General features: G+C 42.5%; 1 protein-coding gene across 2 annotated transcripts in view; it reads right to left on the bottom strand.

The window, feature by feature from the left end:
- LOC309386146 (sphingosine-1-phosphate transporter SPNS2-like) overlaps positions 1–21,934 on the bottom strand; it is a 149,198-nt gene that overhangs the window by 68,068 nt on the left and 59,196 nt on the right. For both annotated transcript variants that reach the window (XR_014174354.1, XM_081941211.1), the window contains exon 3: positions 11,733–11,869. Coding sequence is in view for 1 of the 2 variants with exons in the window: in XM_081941211.1 (XP_081797337.1) it covers positions 11,733–11,869 (137 nt within the window). In the remaining variant the exon portion in view is untranslated. The remainder of the gene's footprint in view (positions 1–11,732; positions 11,870–21,934) is intronic.

Raw genomic sequence — 21,934 nt, 5'->3', positions numbered from 1 at the left:
CCACAAGTAATCTTTTAGCAGTACATGGAATAAATTAAGACAACCATTTGTCTAAAATGGTATCGCAGGACGAGTCAAATTTTTTAACTTTCAATTTCCAAACATTAGGGTGCTCAAAAGTTGTGATATGCCTTGGGGATTGTAAAGATATTTTGATTACTGTAATATAATTTGGATGCACTTGGAAAGTAACAGCAATAGCACTTATACTTATATACTGCTTTCCAGTGCTTTCCAGCCTCTCGAAGCGATCTACAGAGTCAGCATATTGCCGCCAACAATCGGGCTCCTCATTTTACTGACCTCAGAAGGATGGAAGGCTGAGTCAATCTTGAGCCTGGTGGGATTTGAACTGCCAAATTGTAGGCAGCCGGTAGTAGGCAGAAGTAGCATGTAGTACTGTACTCTAACCACTGCACCACCCTATTGTTTGTTTCATTTAGGATTTCTTGCCTGAGAAGGAGGTTGGACTTGAAGACCACCGACATCCTTTCCAATTCTGTTACTCTGTTAAGTACTTCTCCTAAATCCACCTCTCTTTTTCCATAAATTTGCCCATACTCTAATAATCTTCTCTGCAGTGAATTTTGTACATTAATGAGCCCTTAGGTCAAGTAATTCTCTGCTTTCTCAACCCTGAATCTACTAGCCAACTATTTCAATAGGTAACCCAAATTCCACTGTGATTGGAGGTCAAAAACCTTTTGTTCATTTCCTCTATACCATGCATACTTTTCATTACATTTTCATTACATTTCTTAAGTGCCAGACACTTTATAATGCAGAAAATAAGCTATCAACACTCATTTAATTACTCCATGGACAAAATTCTGGCATGCCATTAGACAGACTCTCGCCACCAAATGTCACATCTGCACTACAAAGCTACATCTGTTTCATACCAATTTAATTTCTAGAAATGACAAGCCATGGCTTCTTCCAAAAAAAAAAAAACCCCAACAGTATTTTGGAACCTGAGAAATGTCAGGGTTGAGGACAAATGCTTTCCTCCTTGGAGAACAGAGATCACACCATCTTTTTTTCTGAGGTTCAGGAAGCGACTGACATTACTATACAGAAAAAGCACCAGAGAGAAATGCTCAAGAAAAGCCCTAACAAACTTGGGAAAGATCTCTTAGTTTACAAGAAGGCCAAAGTTCTTAAGAAAGCAAGAGACTCAAGACACCTCAATTAAGCTTGACCAAACTCAATGGTTGTATTTACACCAGTGACGTGCAGTCAGGTGAGGCAAGTGAGGCACAGCCTCACCACTCTCATCATGAAAAAAAAAAGTAAAAGGAAAAAGCTGAGCTAGTTACTGCCTCACCGTGGATGACTCTGCTTAACTGTTAAAAAAAGCTGGAAAAGGTATGTGTGGGTTGGAGGGAGGGGGAGCAATTCAAACTTCATCCTCCTGGTGCTGTGCAGGGCTTTGGGCAAAGGCTGGAGGGAAGGACCCTGGCTCGCTTGTGCTCTCCCTCCCCAAGAGTAGTTTGATTGCAGGCAGAGCCACATTGTGGAGCCAGTGTGTGTGCTACAGCATGGCTCTTTGCCTGGCTTCCTGCCTCCTCCTGTGGTCTCCTCACTGGTGCTCTCCCTCCCCAAGTGTAGTGACTTCCTCCCCAGGCCCCCATTCATTTCTCTCTTACACACACACAGCTGGATAAAACTATATAAAAATCTAGCCCAGCTTCACTGATTACAAGTTTGAAAAGGCAACGTGGCTCCACCTGCAATCAAACTACACTTGGGGAGGGAGAGCACAAGCGAGCACTGAGGAGACCACAGGAGGAGGCAGGAAGCCAGGCAAAGAGCCATGCTGTAGTACACACACTTCCCCCCAGCCTCTTTCTTTTGGAAGGCTCGGCTTCTCTGCCTCTCCTCTCACCCCAGCCTGCCAGCAGGAGGTGGTGGGTGGGCTTTATTATGTTCCAGGCATTTCCCACCCAGATAGCAGGCTGCATTTGCAATGGTGGAGGTGTTTGGGAAAGGCAGCAGGGGAATGGGGGGGATGGCAGAGGAGCTGCTTTCAAGCCACTGGAAAAGATATCCAATCCAACTTTTGTGTGTGGGGGGGTTTGTTTGAGAGTGAGTGAGAGAGGGAAGGGGTAGGAGAGATAGTCCAATCCAACTTCTATGTGTGTGTGTGTTTGAGAGAGGAGGAGGAAGGGAGAGAGGGAGGAAGGAGGGGAAGGAGAAGAAAAAGAAAAAGAAAGAAGGAGCAAAGGAGAAAAACAAATGCTGTCGCTTTAAATTGGAACTGAGCATGCCTGGCTGTGGAATTCTGGGAGTTGAAGTCCACAAGTCTAAAAATATTTGAAACCCAGCACTGTGTCAGTGCCTCACCAGTCATAAACCTCACCGCACGTCACTGATTTACACAGTAAGTTTCCAATGAGTGTAAAATAAGGCCTAGCAAAATTGTCTTATTTCTTAGCAGAGAGAGAGAGAGAGAGAGAGAGAGAGAGAGAGAGAGAGAGAGAGGGAGGGAGGGAGGGAGGGAGGGAGGGAGGGAGGGACACTAGGCCAAGGGCACTGATCCTAAAGGAACTTCATGCTCCTGGCCTAGCATCTTAGCCACTAAACCATGCAGCTAGCTCTTAAATAGCAAAAGAGCATTTGGAATAAAATACAGGTAGTGCTCGACTTACGAACACAATTGAGCCCAAAATTTCTAAGTTGCTAAGGAAAACGCTTGTCAAGTGATATTTGCCCCTTTTTTACAGTGTTTCTTGCTACAGTTGTTAAGTGAAGCGCTGCAGTTGTTCAGTTAGTAAGACGGTTGTTAAGTGGATCTGGTTTGTCCATTGACTTTGCTTGTCATGTCAGAAGGTCACAAAAGGGGATCGCATGACCCCCCCGGGACACTGCCACTGTCATAAATATGAGTCACGTTACCAAGCGTCTGAATTTTGAACATGGTCAAAGTGTGAAAAACAGTCATAAATGTGAAAAATGGTCATAAGTCACTTTTTTCAGTGCTGTGTAATTTTGAACGGCCACTAAATGAACTGTTGTAAGTCAAGGACGACCTGTACTATGAATGAGAGCACTGATGTATTTCAGATTCCATACAGATGTCAGATTTTATCTTATCTTTAGGAAGTGGAGAATGGAGAGAAGAGAAAGTAGAGCAGGGGTGTCCAAACTTGGGAACTTTAAGACTTGTGGACTTCAACTCCCAGAATTCTGGGAGTTGAAGTCCACAAGTCTTAAAGTTCCCAAGTTTGGACACCCCTGAAGTAGAGGAAGCTCCATGGCCTCAGGTTTGTTCCCCATTGAAACTCTGGAAACACTGTTTTCTCGCTAGTTTTACCAACTGAGTTGACTTCTTTAGGCAAAATTGTATTTTTGCCTTATGCAACAACATATTTTTAGCCAGACCTTTCTGCAGTCTTGACACACCCTAAGGGTTTATAGCCTATTTTTGCTATCGTGAATAAAACCCAAACCAATTGCTGGCCAAAGTTTTAAATTGCTCACTTGTTGCTCCACCACAGTTGGTGAAGTTGGAGGAATTGTGACACACAGCCATTAAAATAATTAAGTATGTATTTTTATCCCTAAAGATATAGACGGCTCAAAATTAAGGGTTCTTTTTTTTAACCTTTTTTGTTTAGGCAGGCACAAATAAGCCTTACCTCAAGATAGTAAGCTGTGGTAATACTCTGGAGACATGACAGAGCTTCATTTCCTATCCTGAGGTCCGGAAAAAAAATGGTTGCCTCATAATACCATATTACCGAGTGGACAGTAAAATAGAAAAAGGGGATATTGGTTTCCTGGCCACGTGGCCCATGAACTGCATTCATGGTTATTTGTACGTATGTGTGTCAGAGGTGGTATTCAGCAGGTTCTGAACAGTTCTGGAGAACCGGTAGCGGAAATTTTGAATAGTTCGGAGAACCAGTAAATACCACCTCTGACTGGCTCTGCCCCATCTATTCTCTGCCTCCCGAGTCCCAGCTGATCGGGAGGGAATGGGGATTTTGCAGTATCCTTCCCCTGCCACGCCCACCAAGCCATGTCATGCCACGCCCACCAAGCCACGCCACGCCCACCAAGCCATGCCACGCCCACCAAGCCACACCATGCCCACCAAGCCACGCCACGCCCACCAAGCCACGCCATGCCCACCAAGCCATGCCCACAGAACCGGTAGTGAAAATTTTTGAATCCCACCCCTGATGTGTGTGTTACATCTTTCTCCTTCCCACTTGGTTGGATGGGATGTCATAACTACCGTTGTGGGACAGCCCATGGTTAAATGAGAAGGACCCCAACGCAGGTAAGGAAAAACTCGGAACTGTCCACCTGATCTCAATCCCTCCCTCCTCAGGTAGTTACTAGCCTGCCAAAGCATGATAGAGGTAGGTCCTTGACTTACAACCAAAACTGAGCCTGGAATTTATGTTGCTAAGTGAAAAATTTGTCAAGTAAGTTTTGCTCCATTTTACAACCTTTCTTGTCCCATTTGTTAAGTGAATCCCTGCAGTTGTTAAATTCGTAATGTGGTTGTTAAGTGAATCTGGCTTCCCCATTGACTTTGCTTGTCAGAAGGTCGCAAAGGGGGATCAGGTGACCCCGGGAAGCTGCAACCATCATAAATATGAATCAGTTGTCAAGCATCCGAATGTAAATCACGTGACCTGCATAAGACTCTTAGAGGCACCGGGGGGGGGGGATTGATGAGCCAGCCAATAAGTGAGGGGCGGGCGGGGCAAGCGTGGTGCAGACGGGCAGGGGAGGGAGCTGGAACCGGTTCAAAACGGCACGGTAGATTTGTGGAACCTCTTCTATAGAAGAGGTTAGAACTGGCAGGAACCCACCCCTAATTTGATTATTATGCTCAGTGAACATTTCAGCTAATGATGTGATGAAATCTGCATAAATTTGTCAAATATCTTATTTTCCTGAGGAACAGGAATTCCCCTTCCCCCACTCCCACCCACCCTGTTTTCTCTGTCTTCTCAGGTTGTCTGAGAATTTATTTATTTTGAATATTTTTTTGTTAGGAATAGCACAGGATGCTACTGCTGAGTGTTGATGTCTGTTATGTATCCTTCCGATGCCCCGAAAGCCGTCAGACTGTCCTCGCTTCCAAATCTAAAAAAGGATCCCCCCGCACACACCCCGAGGCATTCCTTCATGATATCTCCCCCTGGAACGGGTCTTAGGGGGGGTCTTCAAATACAACCCTCACCCAAGACAGGAATCCTGACAGCATCCCCCACACAAGTTTGGCTGAAAACCTGCAGTGATGGAGGTCCCAGGTGGCAGCCTGATTCAGTGCTTGGTATATCTCATGCTCGGAAAATTCCTCTTTGTTTCAAATTTGGTTCTGCTGCTATAAAAGCATATTCCTCGTGAGCTACGGGGGAAATATATATTCACCCCTTTCCCCTGCGACAGTACTTCAAGCATTGGGAGCTTGCTACCATGATAGCAGTGTTCCAATATCTCAAGGGTTGCCACAAAGAAGAGGGAGTCAAGCTATTCTCCAAAGCACCTGTGGGTAAAACAAGAAGCAATGGGTGGAAACTAATCAAGGAGAGAAACAACTTAGAACTGAGGAGAAATTTCCTGACAGTTAGAACAATTAACCAGTGGAACAACTTGCCCCCAGAAGTTGTGAATGCTCCAACACTGGAAGTTTTTAAGAAGATGTTGAATAACCATTTGACTGAAGTGGTGTAGGGTTTCCTGCTTAGGCAGAGGGTTGGACTAGAAGACCTCCAAGGTCCCTTCCAACTCTGTTATTCTATTCTATTCTATTCTCCCCATGGAACACTATGGAAAAAGAGACAGCAGCCTTCTTGAAGGACTGTTAGAGAGGAAAGGGTGTGCAGTATGGACCACATTTTTCACTTAGCAAATAAGAAGAATCCCAATCCTTTCTGTTAGATTGGGTAATGGATAGGCACACACAGGCTTAACGGTAACAACAGCTCTTTATTAAGTACAACAAGTGAGAACAATCCAGAGAAGGTTGAGTCTGACAGCAGCCCTTTTATAGGGAGCTGTCAGACCCTTCGACCAATAGGATTAAACCTCTGTTCTTGCCGGAACAGAGGACCTTGGTGGAAACCACTGTAGTTAGAGTAAATATCTAACACTTTCTGCATTTCATCTGACAGTTCCTCAACTCCACCCATTTTCACCAGAAGTCCTTTTATTAGGTTTGACACCATGGGAAAAAATGTTGGTCTGAAGGACATATAGGGACACGGTCTCAGTTCCTGCCAACATCATCAGCCCATTATTTCTAGGAGTGTTCACTAGAGATATGCAAAATTTCTCAATCTGGAAATGAACCTTTCCAGAGAATTCCAAAAATATTTCATTTCCTTCTGGGCTGTGCCAAAATTCCTCCAATCCACGTCCTTTTGTGGGAAAGGGCTGTTCGGAAGTTTCTAGAAGTAGATCTGCCAAAACAGAAGCGGTTTGATGGAAAAATGGAGGGCAGGGAAATGGAACATTCTGGAAAGATTCATTTCCCGAACGGACAGATTTTGCACATCGTTAGTGTTCTCTCATGCTGCTTCGTATAAGATGGGTTAATGATTTTTTTTATTTGGCCAGCCAATCTTGGAAACAACAAACTGCTACCCTTTCCATTTTACCAACAGGAAAACTGGGAGGTGTGAACAGCGCATGAAAGTCAAATGATCCAATAAGGGTAAAAGGCAGGGCTTGGGAACTAGGTCTCCTTTGGGATACATAATTTGTGCTGGGTATTATGGCCGTGGGAATGACAGACCATGCACTTCTGCCCCTCCCTAGGAGGCAGCAATCCTAATTTTACAAAAATAGCTCACCTGTGGCAGGCTGGCTAAGTAGCTGCCCATTCCCCATCTGGGTGTGACGGCAGAAGAGCTATCTGTGGAATGCAGTTAGTCCGCAGCGATGAATGAAACAGAGCCAGCTTCTCTCCACTGGAGGGAAATCGCTCTACTGACTGACTGACTGAGCCAGCTTTGGTTCATCTCACCAGGTATGCATGATTAATTAGCCTCTGCAACCAAGTTTCAAAACAGGCAGGCTCCATTTCCCAGCAGCTAGCCGTGTGTGTCCTAAGAGCAGTGACAACTAAAGAGCCTTTATATGTGGAGACGAGCAAACCCTTCCACGCGTGGTCCTGAAATCAATGTGGTTGCATAATTCAGCTTGCTGAATGATCCCATACTTAACTTCCACCACCACCACCACCCGCCCCCTAAATATTATGCTTGGCATAGCCTGACACAACAGAATAAAAAGGTGGAACCTGCAATGTTCATCTTCCTTCTCATGCTGGTGACAGGGAGAGAATATAGCTAGAATTTCCTTTGTAGAGTTTTGGTCTCCACAAAATGAATCAGAATAGAACTGGAAGGAACCTTGGAGGTCTTCTAGTCCAACCCCCTGCTTGAGAAGACGTATACCATTTCATTACAAGTGACTGTCCAGTCTCTTCTTAAAAGCCTCCAGTGATGAAGCAACCACAACTTCTGAAGGCAAGCTGTACCACTGGTTAATTGTTCTCACTGTTAGGAAGTTTCTCCTTTATCTCCAAGTTGCATCTCTCCTTGATTCGTTTTCAACCATTGTTTCTTGTCTTGCTTTGGAAAATAAGTTGACCCTCCTCTTTTTTGTGGCAGCTCCTCAAATACTAGAATACTGCTATCATGTCACTAGTCCTTCTTTTCTCTAGTCTAGTCATACCTAAGTCCTGCAAATGTTCCTCACATGTTTAGTCATATGAATGACTAAATAATGGAATCTTAAATCAGAATTATGGAACAAAGCAGACAACACCATTTTTAAACGGCAGCTTGTGTCAAACACAAAGATAGAAATTCCATGTAAGAAGAGAATACACCAAGAGGTTTGTTCGTGCTTATATGTAAAAGCATATTCTAATGCAAAAAAAAAAAAAAACCACCCCCAAAGCCCCAGTCAAAGATGACGCTTTTACTTGAAGTATAGCCTGGTGGTATAATCTGTTTCAGTATCTCATTCTCATAGAAGAGTACTTTAAGAGGCAGAGAGCAGGTGAACACTAGAAGAATCAAGGTGTTTTTCTCTATTTGCCTTCAGCTGTGCAGGCTACAAATAAAATTGATTTATTTGACATCTGAATGTAACTTTACTTCATTTTGCATTTTCAAACCAAGAGCGTGATGTTCAAAATGTGCATTAAGAAGCCGTTTGCAGAAAAATGCATATATTCATGAAATAATGTACCATATGGGATCTATTTGGGAACAGAAGAGTAGTACGCATTAGGCGAAATTTGCAAGTAAAATGAAGAAGCGTGTACTAAAATGTACACAGATGTTAATGTGGTCTTTTTTTTTAAAAAAACCAGGTTTGATTTTCCAAACTTAACATCTTTCCAGATCAAGAAACTATTGAAAACAATCTTGAATAATCTGAATCTGTTGCTTACTTTGTTCTAAAAACCAAGATTGTGGTAATAAGTGATAGGCATGAATGCTTAGATAGCCAGGGACATGTTTCACACTCAGTCCAAACCTTCAGTGTGGGAATAAATCGGGATCACACCCAGCTATAGTGTCAAGAATTATGGCTAAATCTTGATGTCATCATAGAATCATAGGTTGTAATAGAGATTTTCAAGTCTAACCTCCTGACCTCCTGTGCAGGAGTTCTCATTTGATCATCCCAGGCCAATGTTTCTTAACCTTGACAACTTTAAGATCTATGGACTTCAACTCCCAGAATACCCCAGCCAGAAATGCTAGCTGGGAAACTCTGGGAATTGTAGTCCACACATCCTAAAGTTGCCAAGGTTAAAAAACACTGGCCCAGTCAAGCAAATGGTTCTCTAACATTTGCTTGACAATCTCCAGTGATAGAGAATCCATGACTCCAGCAGGCAAGTTGGATATATTTGCTTAATATTTCTCATGACAGAACATTCTTCCTTATTTCTAGTTTGCATTTTCCCTCTATTAAGGTATTACTGGTTCTTGTCCTACCTTTGGGCACTATACAGAATAAATTCCTAGACTCACAGACTTTCAATATTTGACTAATGCTAATGGAGAAGATTCAGACAAAGCAAACTTCATTTATTTATATCACCTTAGACCTCCTGACAATGGGAGCTTATGTTTACAATTAAAAATACAAAAAAAACAACAACCCTTGTCTCTTACAGTTACTAAATAAAAGCAGTAACCAAAACAATGATATAGGCCAGTATAAGAAATAAAACAGTTAAAACAGAGCAGCAGGGACCTCTTTGTTGTTCAATTTGATATCCATTAAAAGCAGATCAAACTTGAAAAAGATGATCAGGTTCCATTTAAAAGCTGACAAAGATATTTAAGTCTGAAATGGGAGTTTTACTGATAAGATATCAACGTGAAAATACTTGGTGCCTAGTGCCTCTCAAATTAATTTAAGATTATGCCAAATTTGCAAGCAGGGCCTCTGAAGAGGAGTTGTGAGCCTCTTCCAAGATTCAGTCTAATAGTTCACTGGAGCATCTTTTGCGCCTTATAAATGATGGAAGTCTGGGAAGGCTGTGTAACTAATGGTATGTACCTTCAGAATCACTAATCATAGGAATGGAATGAATTGCTTTATGTCCTCATTGCCTGTAAAAAGTTAAAAGGCCTTGCATTCACTCTCATACCAGAGTACCTTTTTCATTTATAGAAGGGGTGTCAAACTCAATTTCATTGAGGGCCGGATCAGGGTTGTGTTTGAAATCATGGGAGCAGAGTGGACATGGCCGGGGTAAGTCTATCCAGCTCAACGTCACGCGTGTCGGGGGTGCCTGTGGTGGCCCGAGCACTCTGCCCGTGAAAACGGGCTGGTGAGCTCTGTTTTTGGCTGCGATGGCCTCCTGCAACCCTCCGCCAGTGAAAATGGAGCTTGGGAAGGGTGTGTGTGGCCCCCCTGAGCTCGGTTTACACTGGCAGATGGTTGCAGGAGGCCATTGCAGCCAAAAACAGAGCTCACCAATCCGTTATCACTGGCAGAGGCATCGCGAGCCAGTCCTTCGCTGTTTCCAGGGTGGCCCCGTGTGCCAGATCTAAGCACCTTCTGGGCTGGATCTGGCCCCCGGGCCTTGAGTTTGACACCCCTGATTTACAGTGTTCCTATATTAAAGCTCCTGAAAGCAGAAAACATGAGGCTGGTGGTCGGTAATGTTACTTTTAGTACCCAAAAAAATATTAGTTATCACCTTATAAACAGCCTTCCTTCCTTTTGGCACCAAGTAGCTTCATTAATACAGTGGACTTTAGACTCCTTGCATTGTAAGGTCACAATGTCCTGCCTACCGCCTTTCAGTCTGTGATGGCCATAAAATTGCTAAAAATTGTTATATTTGGCAAAAGACCAAGAGGTTAAATCCAAAACTCCACTTCTTTCTTTGGAGGCCTGTGATTATAGTTGCAACTGTTAGAAAATAATTGAAAGAAAGTGGACGAATTATAGCTCGCCCTGAACAAGGGCCATTTCCTGATGGAGTTGAAGAATGATTGCTTAATTTGCTTCAAAAGTTTCCATCTAAGAGCAACTTATTTGGGACTTTGTAGGTTTTGACAATCTGGCAACTTGCTGATGTTCTGAGGATTTGTTTGAAACAGGTGAGAATTCTACAAAACATCGGGAAGACACTAGAAGGGCTACTCCTGATATATCTTTGTAAGTCAGAAAGCTGGTATATAACTGATACTAATTTGGAAGACTGGCTTGGATCTGACCAGGTGCCCAATCCAGGGGTAAGGTCCATGTTTCCAACTCCATCTTGAGATACTGAAAACCCACAAACTCTAAAGGAAAAACAAGGATTCTACTGCTAGGCAATGACCTTCAATAATTCTGTATCACAACAAATCAGACAATAGATCTATCTAGTTCAGTATTGCTCGTAATAACTCTGCAAGATTTCACACGACTGTCTTTCCCAACCCAGCTTGACGATGGTAAAGATTAGGGCTGGGATCTTTTCTATGCAAAATAGATGCTCTCCCACAAGATTTACCTAGCATGCAGGAAAACTGCCTGTTCTCAGAGACAGCAGGCTCAATGAGATCATTGCTCAATTACTGTCTACACTGACTGGTAAAAGTAGGATTTCAGCCAAGGATTTTTCCCAATCTATAGCAATAGCAATAGCACTGAGACTTATATACCGCTTCACGGTGCTTTACAGCCCTCTCTAAGTGGGTTACAGACTCAGCATATTGCCCCCAACAATTTGGCTCCTCATTTTACCAACTTCGGACGGATGGAAGGCTGGGTCAACCTTGAGCTGGTCAGAATCGAACTGCTGGCAGTCGGCAGAGTTTGCCTTGCAATACTGCATTCTAATCACTGCGCCCGCCAAGGCTCTTTTTAGCTGGAGATACCAATGACTAAAGTTGAGTTTTGTGTGTGCGAAGCAAACTAATTTTCCATTCCCCTTCGTAATACCATCTACATCAGGGGTGTCCGATCTTGACAACTTTTAAGACTTGTCGATTTCAACTTGTCTTAAAGTTGTCAGGATTCAACACCCGCTGGTCTACCTCAAGTGGCTGACCAGAGCTTTGTATTTCCTTCAAAGTGCTGGAGACTGAGGCTCTATAGGGGTAGAACAGATGATCTCCTCCAGAGCCATACACCTCTCCAGAATGCCTCACCCTCTTTTTCATTCCAAAAGCTCAGGTCTCACCTGACCAGCTCCTCCAGCTGCAGAGCACATCTTATTCCCTCTGCAAAGCTCTTACCTGTTCAGTGATGAAGGAGCTGGAGAAGGTAATGGCTGACCAGAAGAAGATCCCACAGCTAAGAATAATCTTCCTGTTGAAACGGTCACCAAGGTAGCCAAATATTGGGGCTGCCACCATAAAGCTACAGATGAAAACTGCAGAAGAACAGAAAGGAAGAGATGGATTGGGTCAGCAATTCCCAAACATTCAAAATTTGATCAGGAAAGTCAAAAACAAAGTATCAATCATCTACATCCAGCTTTCCCTAACCTGGTACCTTCCAGATGCATTGGGAATGCATGACAGATTTGGCTCTTCCATTCAAACCAATGGTGAATACTTCATAAGCTGCAGGTACTACAGATAGTCCACAATATATGACCACAGTTGGAACCAGAATTTTGATTGCTAAGTAATGCAATTGTCACATGATCAGACATGATTATACCACCATCCCCCCCACCCACCCCCGTGGTCATTAATTGAATGTCCACAGTCATGAACAGTATCACGTAGTTGTTAAGTGAATAATGTGGTCATGAATTGACTTTGCTTTGTTGAAAGCAAGCTGGGAAGGTTGCAAATCACATGACAAGATACTGCAACCATTGTAAATGTGAGCCAATTGCTAAGTGCCCAAATTGTGATCACAAGACGATGGGGATGGTGCAACAGTCATAACTTCAAGGACTGGCTGTAAGTCCCTTTTTCCAAGGCTGTCATAAGTTCGAAACCTTTGTTAAATGAACAGACTGAAGTCGAGGACTACTGTATTCAAAACTCAAAGGAAGAAATTGTTTCCTCATACAGGGTCAGATTTAAACAGGGTTTATATATTTTATTTATTATTGTATTTATTCATTATACGTAGTCCTCAACTTATGGCCACAATTGAGCCCAGAATTCGTGTTGCTAAGTGAGAAATTTGTTGAGTGAGTTTTGCCCCATTTTACAACTTTTCTTGCCACATTTGTTAAGTGAATCACAGCAGTTGTTAAACTAGTAACAGGGTTGTTAAGTTAAACTGGTTCCTCCACTGATTTTGCTCGTCAGAAGAATTCAAAAGGGGATTCCATAACCGCGGGACATTGCAACCATCATAAACGTGAATCAGTTGTCAAGCATCCAAATGTAAATCACCTGACTGAGGTGTCAGTGTGAAAAATCATCATAAGTCACTTTTTCAGTGCCGTTGTAACTTCAAACGGTCACTAAGCAAACTATTGTAAGTCGAGGACTACCTGCATATTTACATATCACCTTCACTCATGATAGTAACAGTGTCAAAGTGAGCAGAGGACGAATTTAAACCCGAGTTTCCCTACCCCTACACCAATACTTTGGTCTTTACAATATGGGAAATTAATATCTGCAAAACGCTGACAGTTGTATACCTTATCACTCACTCAAGTTGGCTAGAGAGATACTATGTTTTTCTACACAATCCATGATAAATCTATTTTCCATTCTTTGTAGATCTGGAAGTCAGTTGTTTAATTAGATGGTTTGTTGATGTGCAACAAAAGGCAACGTAGAAAATTTAAAGGCAGAGGCGGTACAATTTGGGAAAAAGATTTGAGAACAAAAGAATAAAATGACAAAACAAGAAGCTGGCAGAACCCAGATGGCAGCATGAGAATATTCCGTTTGAGTTGTTAAAAAAAAAAAGTTCAGACAATGACGGTCAGTTTGCCAGAAAGACTGCCTGCCAGCTAACACATCCATATCTAGCCCAAAAGTCTTGGAGCCAGGAGCTAGCTCCCATTTAACTAGGAAAAAAAAGGAAGGCTGGTGGAGGGAAATTGGTGGATGGCCTGCAATCTAATCTAATTAGACAGAAATTAATTTCTGCAACCAGACAAGTGGTCTTCATTTAATTGGGAATGGCAACTCAGTCATTAAGTAGTTGCTAAGTGAAACAGCCACCATGGTTATTTTACTTAAACTTTGCTTTTTGGACTTGGAAAGGTTATAAGTGCATGGTTTGGTTGCAAAGTTACTTTTTCACCACTGTCTCATTTAAGCCTGGTTCTCCCTAGAGATATAAAGGATCAAAACTGGACCTTCAGTATGCCCAGCCTGAGTTCTATCCATGAGCTAAAGCAGCTTTCCCCTCTACTTTATCTATTACCTTCTCAGTATAATGCAGTGTTTCTTATCCTTAGCAACTTTAAAGATATGTGGACTTCAACTCCCAGAATTCCCCTGCCAGGGGAATGGTCCTGGATGGTCTAATGCATTTGATTTTTCTTAGTCTAACCCAGGGCTGTCAAATTCCTGGTCCATGGGCCAGATGTGTCACGACCACATCCAGTTTAGCGAAGAGGGGAAAAAGTCCCAATACGTTACGTGATGCAGCTGTGACGACGCATGTTTGACATCCTGGTCTAACCTACCGTGTTTCCCTGAAAATAAGACAGGGCCTTATTTTCTTTTCAACCCCCCCTCCCAAAATAAGTGCTTGGCCTTATTTGGGGGGAGGTCTTATTATTTTTGAGGTACAGGAGGCAGCAAGTGTGGTCACCCCATGGCTGCTGCTGTGTTGCAATATTTTCAGGGACGGCTTATTTTTGGGGGACGGCTTATTTTTGGGGGAGGGCTTATTTTAGCCCATGTGCTCAAAAGCTCAGTTGGGTTTATTATCTGGGGAGGTCTTATTTTTGGGAAAACACGGTATTGCACAGGGTTGTTGTGAGGAGAAATAGCAATAACTACTATGTACACCACAAAAACAGGATAGAAATCAGGCCAGAAACAAAATGCAGAAAGTATCAACTTTTTTATTCTGAATTATTATTAATTGTCTTTCATATGATCCAGCATTCTCAGGCCCAACTTTAAGACTCAAATTGAAAGCCACATGTTACCAAAAGCCCAATTACGCAAACTCAGAATGGGGATGACTTTTTCAGAAAGAACCAGACATTTCTCTCGTATCCTCAAACAACTTTAAAAGGTTAAAGATTCTTTTTCAGAATGGAAGTCTTTAAAAATAAAACCGGGGGACAACACAGAAGTTCAGACTCCATTTTGTAGCCTTGCCTGACAAAAGATGATCTCTTTCAAAGGCAGGAACCTTTTTTTTTTTAAATTGCACCTTTCAAAGTCTCTGTTTCCTATACGCATTTGGGTGTGCTTCTTGCCGTCCCCAAAATACCAGACAAAAGGGCAGGTGAATAAAAATAAGTAAAATGACAGACGCCCTTCCAATTGAAAGTGACAGCTTTGGAATCGTACTTTGGAATGAAGAATGAGCAACACGTCTGTTTCGTTGCAATTGTGGTGAAAGAGCAGGAAAGGTTTAATTATCCAGACAGGATGGATTTCTCTGTATCTATTTCTGATTTCAGTGGTCAGACCCACCCTGATACAGGTGGGAAGCTTTTTTTTTTGGTTTTTAATTTCTCCCAGTTCTTTTGTGGTGCGGTGTGGGTGGATGTGTGCCCACATGTGTGCACATCTGTGTGCTTGGAATTTCTCTTGCTCTCTCTTTTTAATTATATGAGACAATAATAAAAAATAAATAGTTCATCTTCTCCAGGCTTCATGGATTCCTTCACGCACTGTTACCCATGATTGCCAGCTCATTTTTTTCCCATCCTGGGAAATGCCAGTCAACCAGCAACCTAGTTCTCTGTCACGATATTTAAAGGTGCTCTTTGATTTCTTTGACAGAAAAAAAAATAAAGATTTGCCCCACACCCCCTCAAAAAAAAGAGCAGAAGGGGTTTAAATGTTTAATCATAAAAGTTATTGTGATTTGTGAAAGGCTATCTCAAGTCATTACGACAAAGGTTTCCCTCAGGCTTGAAGGAGACTGAAATTCAAATTTGCACTTGGAATTGTTCTCCTGAATGGGGTCGGGGGTTTTAAGAGTTTATTTCACAGTTACTTGTTTGTGGATTTATATTGAGAATTATTGAGCATAGTCATCACTCCCCACCTGCCTTTCTCAGAAAGATCAGAGACTCTTAATGTGATCATCAGCAATGGCAGAACAAGCCTTTCTAATTGTTAACTCCTTTGCAATAGAAATAGTATTTAGACTTATATGCCATCCCATTGTTGTGGCCCGCCAACAGCCAGCGGAGCTGGTAGCAGACTCAGATAGTGAGGAGGTTGGGGAGGAACATGACGAGTGCTCTGCATCGGAGGCAGAGATGGGTCCTGGGCTGTTTGACAGTTATCATCTGCCTTCAGAGTCGGAGATCAGTGGGGCAGAAGAACAACTGGAGCCTGTTCCCAGTGTGCAAATACATACAGCTGCCAGAAGAAGGGAACAGCTAAGGAACAAGGGTCGTCTCGGGAGTAAACCCATAGGTGGATGGTGAATGGTCCCTCCCATAGGGAATTAAGAGGAGCGAAAGGGGAGTGGAGTTTGCAGGAGACAATTAGTTCAATCCATTAGGGTGAAGATCTGTTCCTGAATTCTTGCCAAGTATTGTCTGCTACAGAGTGGCGTTTGAAAGAGATCGGCCTGGCAGCTCTCCAAGCCTGATAAAGGTCTGTAGTTGTGAAATCTCTTGAAATACTGTTGGCTTGGACTTTGCTGGAGAGGAATTCACTTTAAACTAAATAAAAGGGGTTTTATTGGGACGAGGAGTCTGCTTCATGCTTTTGGGAAGCCCTAGGTAAGAACACCTATAGTGCTTTATAGCAGTCTCTGGGAGGTTTACAGTGTCAGCATCTTGCCCCCAACAATCTGGGTCCTCATTTTACCAAACTCAGAAGGATGAAAATCTGAATTAACCTTGAGCTCATCAGGATCCAACTTCAGCTTGCCTGCAACACTACGTTCTAACCACTGAAATCACATCTCTCTCCCTATCAACCTTCTTCTAGATGAAACGGTATCGTGAAATCTATGACTTGATATTGAAGGAAAGAAAAAGATCCCAAGCCACAGCAAGAGATTTGTCTCTCTGGATGTCTTTTTAAGGGTGAGAAGATGTAGCTGTGGAGCTTGGTTCAATACAGGTAGCCTTCAACTTACAACCATACATTTACTGACTGTTCAATGTTACAATGACATTAAAAAAACTAACTTACAATGCATCCTCACACCTATGACCATTGCAGCATCCCCACAGTCACATGTACTTAGAGGGTTGCGGTGCCCAGGGTCATGTGATTGCCATCTGCGACAATTCCATAGGATTTCAGATAACTAAAGTCAATGGGAGGAAGCCAGATTCACTTAATGGCCATAGAATTGACTTAACTGCAGTGATTTGCTTAACTGGCAATAAAGGTCGGAAATTCAGGCCTGACTCACTTAACAACCATCATGTTTAGCAACAGAAATTCTGGTCCCAACTTCCTGACATCCTATGTCAATGCTGGTCAAAAGGTGAAGTGGTATTAAGCTAGGTGAGATGCTCGAGGACTACCTGTATGGCCTTGAACTCTGACAGCAATACAATACAATACAATACAATACAATACAATACAATACAATAGCAGAGTTGGAAGGGACCTTGGAGGTCTTCTAGTCCAACCCCCTGCCTAGGCAGGAAACCCTATACCGTTTCAGACAAATAGCTATCCAACATCTTCTTAAAGACTTCCAGTGTTGGGGCATTCACAACTTCTGGAGGCAAGCTGTTCCACTGATTAATTGTTGGAACAGCTTGCCTGCATGCCAGCAACCTGAGAATGATTTAAAAAAAAACATGGAGATGTGTTGAGGAACCAATTTTCTCTCAAACATGCAAGTAAAAGGAGACTGGATGAGCAGATGATCAGAACAGCAATGGGAAGTGGAATAATCAATATAGTCAGAAATATTGGAACACTTTTTGAATATTCATCCATCATTCTCATCATACATTCTCTGTTGAGCCTCAGAGAACTAGTCAAACCTCTGCCCCGAAGTCATAAAAGCTGAACCTTTTATTACTGTACTTGAGATCTATTTATAACTGTTCAGCAGCCAACAGGCTAACCACTTCTGTAGGAATAACTCAATAGCTGGGTCTGATCCAATGCAAAACTTAAGTCTTATCTGAAAACCCAGTTTCATGAAATACGTTCAGTAAAGTCAGAGCTTCTTCACTTCTGGTACTAGACAATTTTAGGCCTCCCCAAAAGATTACACAAATCACATTTAATCAAAAATTGAAAAGGGCACTTCTGGCAATTACCAGTAAAGTCGAGGGGCCCTGAAAGCATGAATAATAATAATAATAATAATAATAATAATAATAATAATAATAATAATAATAATAATAATAATAATAATAATAATAATAATAATAAATTTGGATTTATTAGCCGCTCCCTTTCCAAGTAGGACTCGGGGCGGCGTACAATGGAGCATAAAACATAAAAAATATATAACAACACCAAATGTACATACATATACAACACACATACATACACACATACATACACGGAGGAGGAAACAAATTACATCAATAGACAGTTAAAAATCAGCTTTAAAATACCCCAATTGTAGAAACCCAAAAAATTAATATTTACAGACAGTTTAAAAACAGTTTGGAGGAATGGGAAGATTACGATTGCGATTGAGCCAGGCCGGATAATTGAAAGAGGTGGGTCTTCAGCTGTACACGGAAGGAGCGGAGGTCGGAAATAATCCTGATATCACGGGGGAGGTCATTCCACAGGGCTGGGCCCATCACAGAGAAGGCTCTGCTCCTGGGTGTCGCCCCCCGACACTGTTTGGCGGACGGCACCCGGAGAAGTCCCTCTCTGTGTGCGCGAATTGGTCGTAGGGATGTGTGGGGCAGGATGCGGTCCTGCATATAACTAGGCCCTGTGCCATGGAGCGCTTTAAAGATCATAATCAAAACCTTGAAACGCACTCGGTAGACCACAGGCAGCCAGTGCAGCTCGCGCAGGAGAGGTGTTACAGGGGAGTATCTAGTCCTCCCCATAATCACCCGCGCGGCCGCGTTCTGGACCAGCTGTAGTCTCCGAGTGCATCTCAAGGGAAGCCCCATGTAGAGAGCATTTCAGTAATCCAGGCGAGACGTCACTAGCGCATGGGTGACTGTGCGTAGGGCATCCCGGTCCAATAAGGGGCGCAATTGGCGCATCAGGCGGACCTGATGGAACGACGCCCCCCTTGCCACGGCTGTTACATGGTTGTCCATGGACAGCCGGGCATCCAGGAGGACGCCCAAATTGCGCACCTGTTCCATGGGGGCTAGTTGGACGCCCCCGATGGCCAGAGATGGGAGCACCTGGTTGAACCGGTTGAACCGGTAAATGGGCTTATCAGTGGGGGCAGCAGAGCCCTAGTGATTTATGGAGTTTTCTTAGCAATGGTATGGAACTGGCTTGCCATTGTCTTCTTCAGGATGTGCTTTTTTTTAAAAAAAAAAAATCCACAATCTGCCCTACAGTTCTGGTATTTCCTGGTGATCTCCATTTAATTAACCATGTGCAACTCTGTTACCAAGATCCAAGGAATGCCTACAATAGTAAGATGCAAACTCTTGAGATATAGACTGTTTTATCTGTCTTCCCCCAGAATTGACCTGGCAGAAGTTCTCCAACATCTCGCCTAACTTACTACCACTTCACCTTTTGACCAGCATTGACATAGGATGTCAGGAAGTTCAGGCACCGATTATAACAGTCCTCATGTTGTTAGTTGCAAAGTTGTGTCCGACCCATCGCGATCCCATGGACAAAGTTCCTCCAGGCCTTCCTATCCTCTACCATCCTCTGGAGTCCATTTAAGCTCACCCCTACTGCTTCGGTGACTCCATCCAGCCACCTCATTCTCTGTCGTTCCATTCTTCTTTTGCCCTCAATCTTTCCCAGCATTAGGCTCTTCTCCAGTGAATCCTTCCCTCTCATTAGGTGGCCAAAGCATTTAAGTTTCATCTTCAGGATCTGGCCTTCTAAAGAGCAGTCAGGGTTGATCTTCTCTAGGATTGACTGGTCCTCATAGGAGATTTCAAAAATGACAGTAACAGGACCCTATCTACAAACTTACCTACCTAACTGTAAGCTTACATATACATAGCGATAATACCGAGGCAGATTTGAAACTTGATGGCTTCTTTTGTTTTAGCGTTTCCTCATCTGGGGTTGCAAAAATCCAGACAACTATAAGATGACAGCAAAGAATGGATGTTTCTACATTTCTGGGCTGGCAGCTGGTATTTGTCTGTGTATTCTGTGACAGACATTTTGATTGATGATGTACCAACAGCCTTAAATGCCTTCCAACTCTTAATAAGAATTTGGGGAGGTTTTGCGGCTATCCACATAGCCCAAGGCAATTTATCAATATATGTTTATAGCTAATACAGTATAAAAGTGTGACTGCAAAATCAGGTTGCCACTAGATGGCAGCAATGAGAGATACACTATCTTATTTGTTGCCACCTAGTGGCTGGAATGGATGTCTGCAGTCCAGACATGGTATACCTAATAAATTCTACCAGCTCTCCTATGATATAGAAGACTATTTGAAACTTGGTCAGGTCTGGTTACAACTTCACCAATAATAGCAGTTTGTATCTTGGAAAGTTTTAAAGATCAAGATTTTATCTGTCCATTCATGATCAAGCCATCCCTAAATATTTAATATTGCAGTAGGGGCAATTCACAACAATATAGTGTTTCTGAGAAAAGGTGCACACCCTCCTTTCTAGCTATTGTAAAGTTTATAAGATCACAAGAAACAGCCTCTATAGCAGCAACAACAACAACAAAAATTGCATTTCCACATCAGTACTAACCTGGATTGAAAATGCCATGGATTAAATTTAGGGTTTTTTGCATGCAAAGCATGTGGCATTCCACCAAATTACAGGTGGTCTTCAACTTACATTTATTTGTTTAGTGTTGGTTCAAAGTTATAACAGCACTGAAAACAGTATGGTCCTCGTACTCAGGTCCCTGACAGCACCCACAGTCACCAGATCAAAATTCAGGCACAACAACTGGCATGTATTTATGATGAGTTTCTGGGATCATATGATCACCAATTGCAACCTTTCCAACTGGCTTCCAATCAGCAAGTCAACGGGGGAAGCTGAATCTATTTAATGATCACTTGATTCTCTTAACAAATAATTCGATTAACAGCTGTGGCAAAATGGTCATAAAATCAAGTGTGACTCACTTAATAACCTTCTTGCTTAGCAACAGAAAGGCTGGTTCCAATTGTGGTTGTAAGTTGAGGACTTCCTGTTATCTTTCATAAGTCAGCATTGGTCAACTATTTGGAAAATCAAATGGGATTGCTGGGCTAGGTAAAAACACTTTTTCCGAAAACTCTGCGAATGAGATCTGCTGAGTGCAAAGTAAACATATATGATCCCATAACGACCCCTGGGATTTTGGATAAGGATATCCTGACCTATGTTCCTTTTATGCCAGGATGAACAATTGTATCAAAGTTCAGATAAATACACTCCTTTAAGGAGTGGGGTAGTGCCAGGAGGCTGCAGATACCATGCGAATCGTTCCAGCTGCAAAATTAACCCTAACTCTACAAAAGTAATTTTTTTTTAATCACACAAGAAGTTTTTTTTCCCGTGCAGAAGAAGACCCCAGCCTTTGCATCTGCAAAAGTAACAACTTCCTAGGATGGAAACCCTAATTTAAAGTCAAACGTGTTGTCCTAAACATCAAGGAAACAGAGATGGGTATAGTATCACTTAAGTCATTCCAGCAGATCACTTTTAATTCACATTCAGACAACAGATTGCAACTCTTTTCCTGGGGTGACAGTTTTTCTGGATTAATTATAAACCAGATATCAAGGACGAATGCAATAAAAGCTATTAGTAAGATATACTTTTATGATAGGGCTCCCACTTTCAGTTTTACCTGGCCAAACAAGTAAACTTAGTAATACATACTGCAAACATTCATATTTTCATATGTTCAGAACAGAAACAGAAATACTCAACTCTGGTATTGTTTCCCCATGTTTTTAGTATATGAATAACATTTTTAATTTATAAATAATAGCAATAATAACACATTCTCCTTATGCAATCCACACTCTGTAATATTTTCCAAGCCCCAGTTATCATGGAGAAAGGAAAGGACCCTCTGCAGATGCTCAGGGACACTTTTTTCTCCAGTCTGCACCTATAGGAGCTGAGACAACACAATTTGCCAGTGCTTAGACAAAATGCAAGGACTACTTCACATCCAAATGCACAAAGTGAGTTCAATGAGTCATATTACCCAGATACTGACCAAACAGCGTTCATGAGAATCTTTCT

Source organism: Natrix helvetica, assembly GCF_964273705.1.
Source record: "Natrix helvetica genome assembly, chromosome: 2".
Lineage (NCBI taxonomy): Eukaryota > Metazoa > Chordata > Lepidosauria > Squamata > Natricidae > Natrix > Natrix helvetica.
The sequence above is the reverse complement of the archived record's forward strand: the minus strand, read 5'-3'. Positions and strand labels throughout refer to the sequence as shown.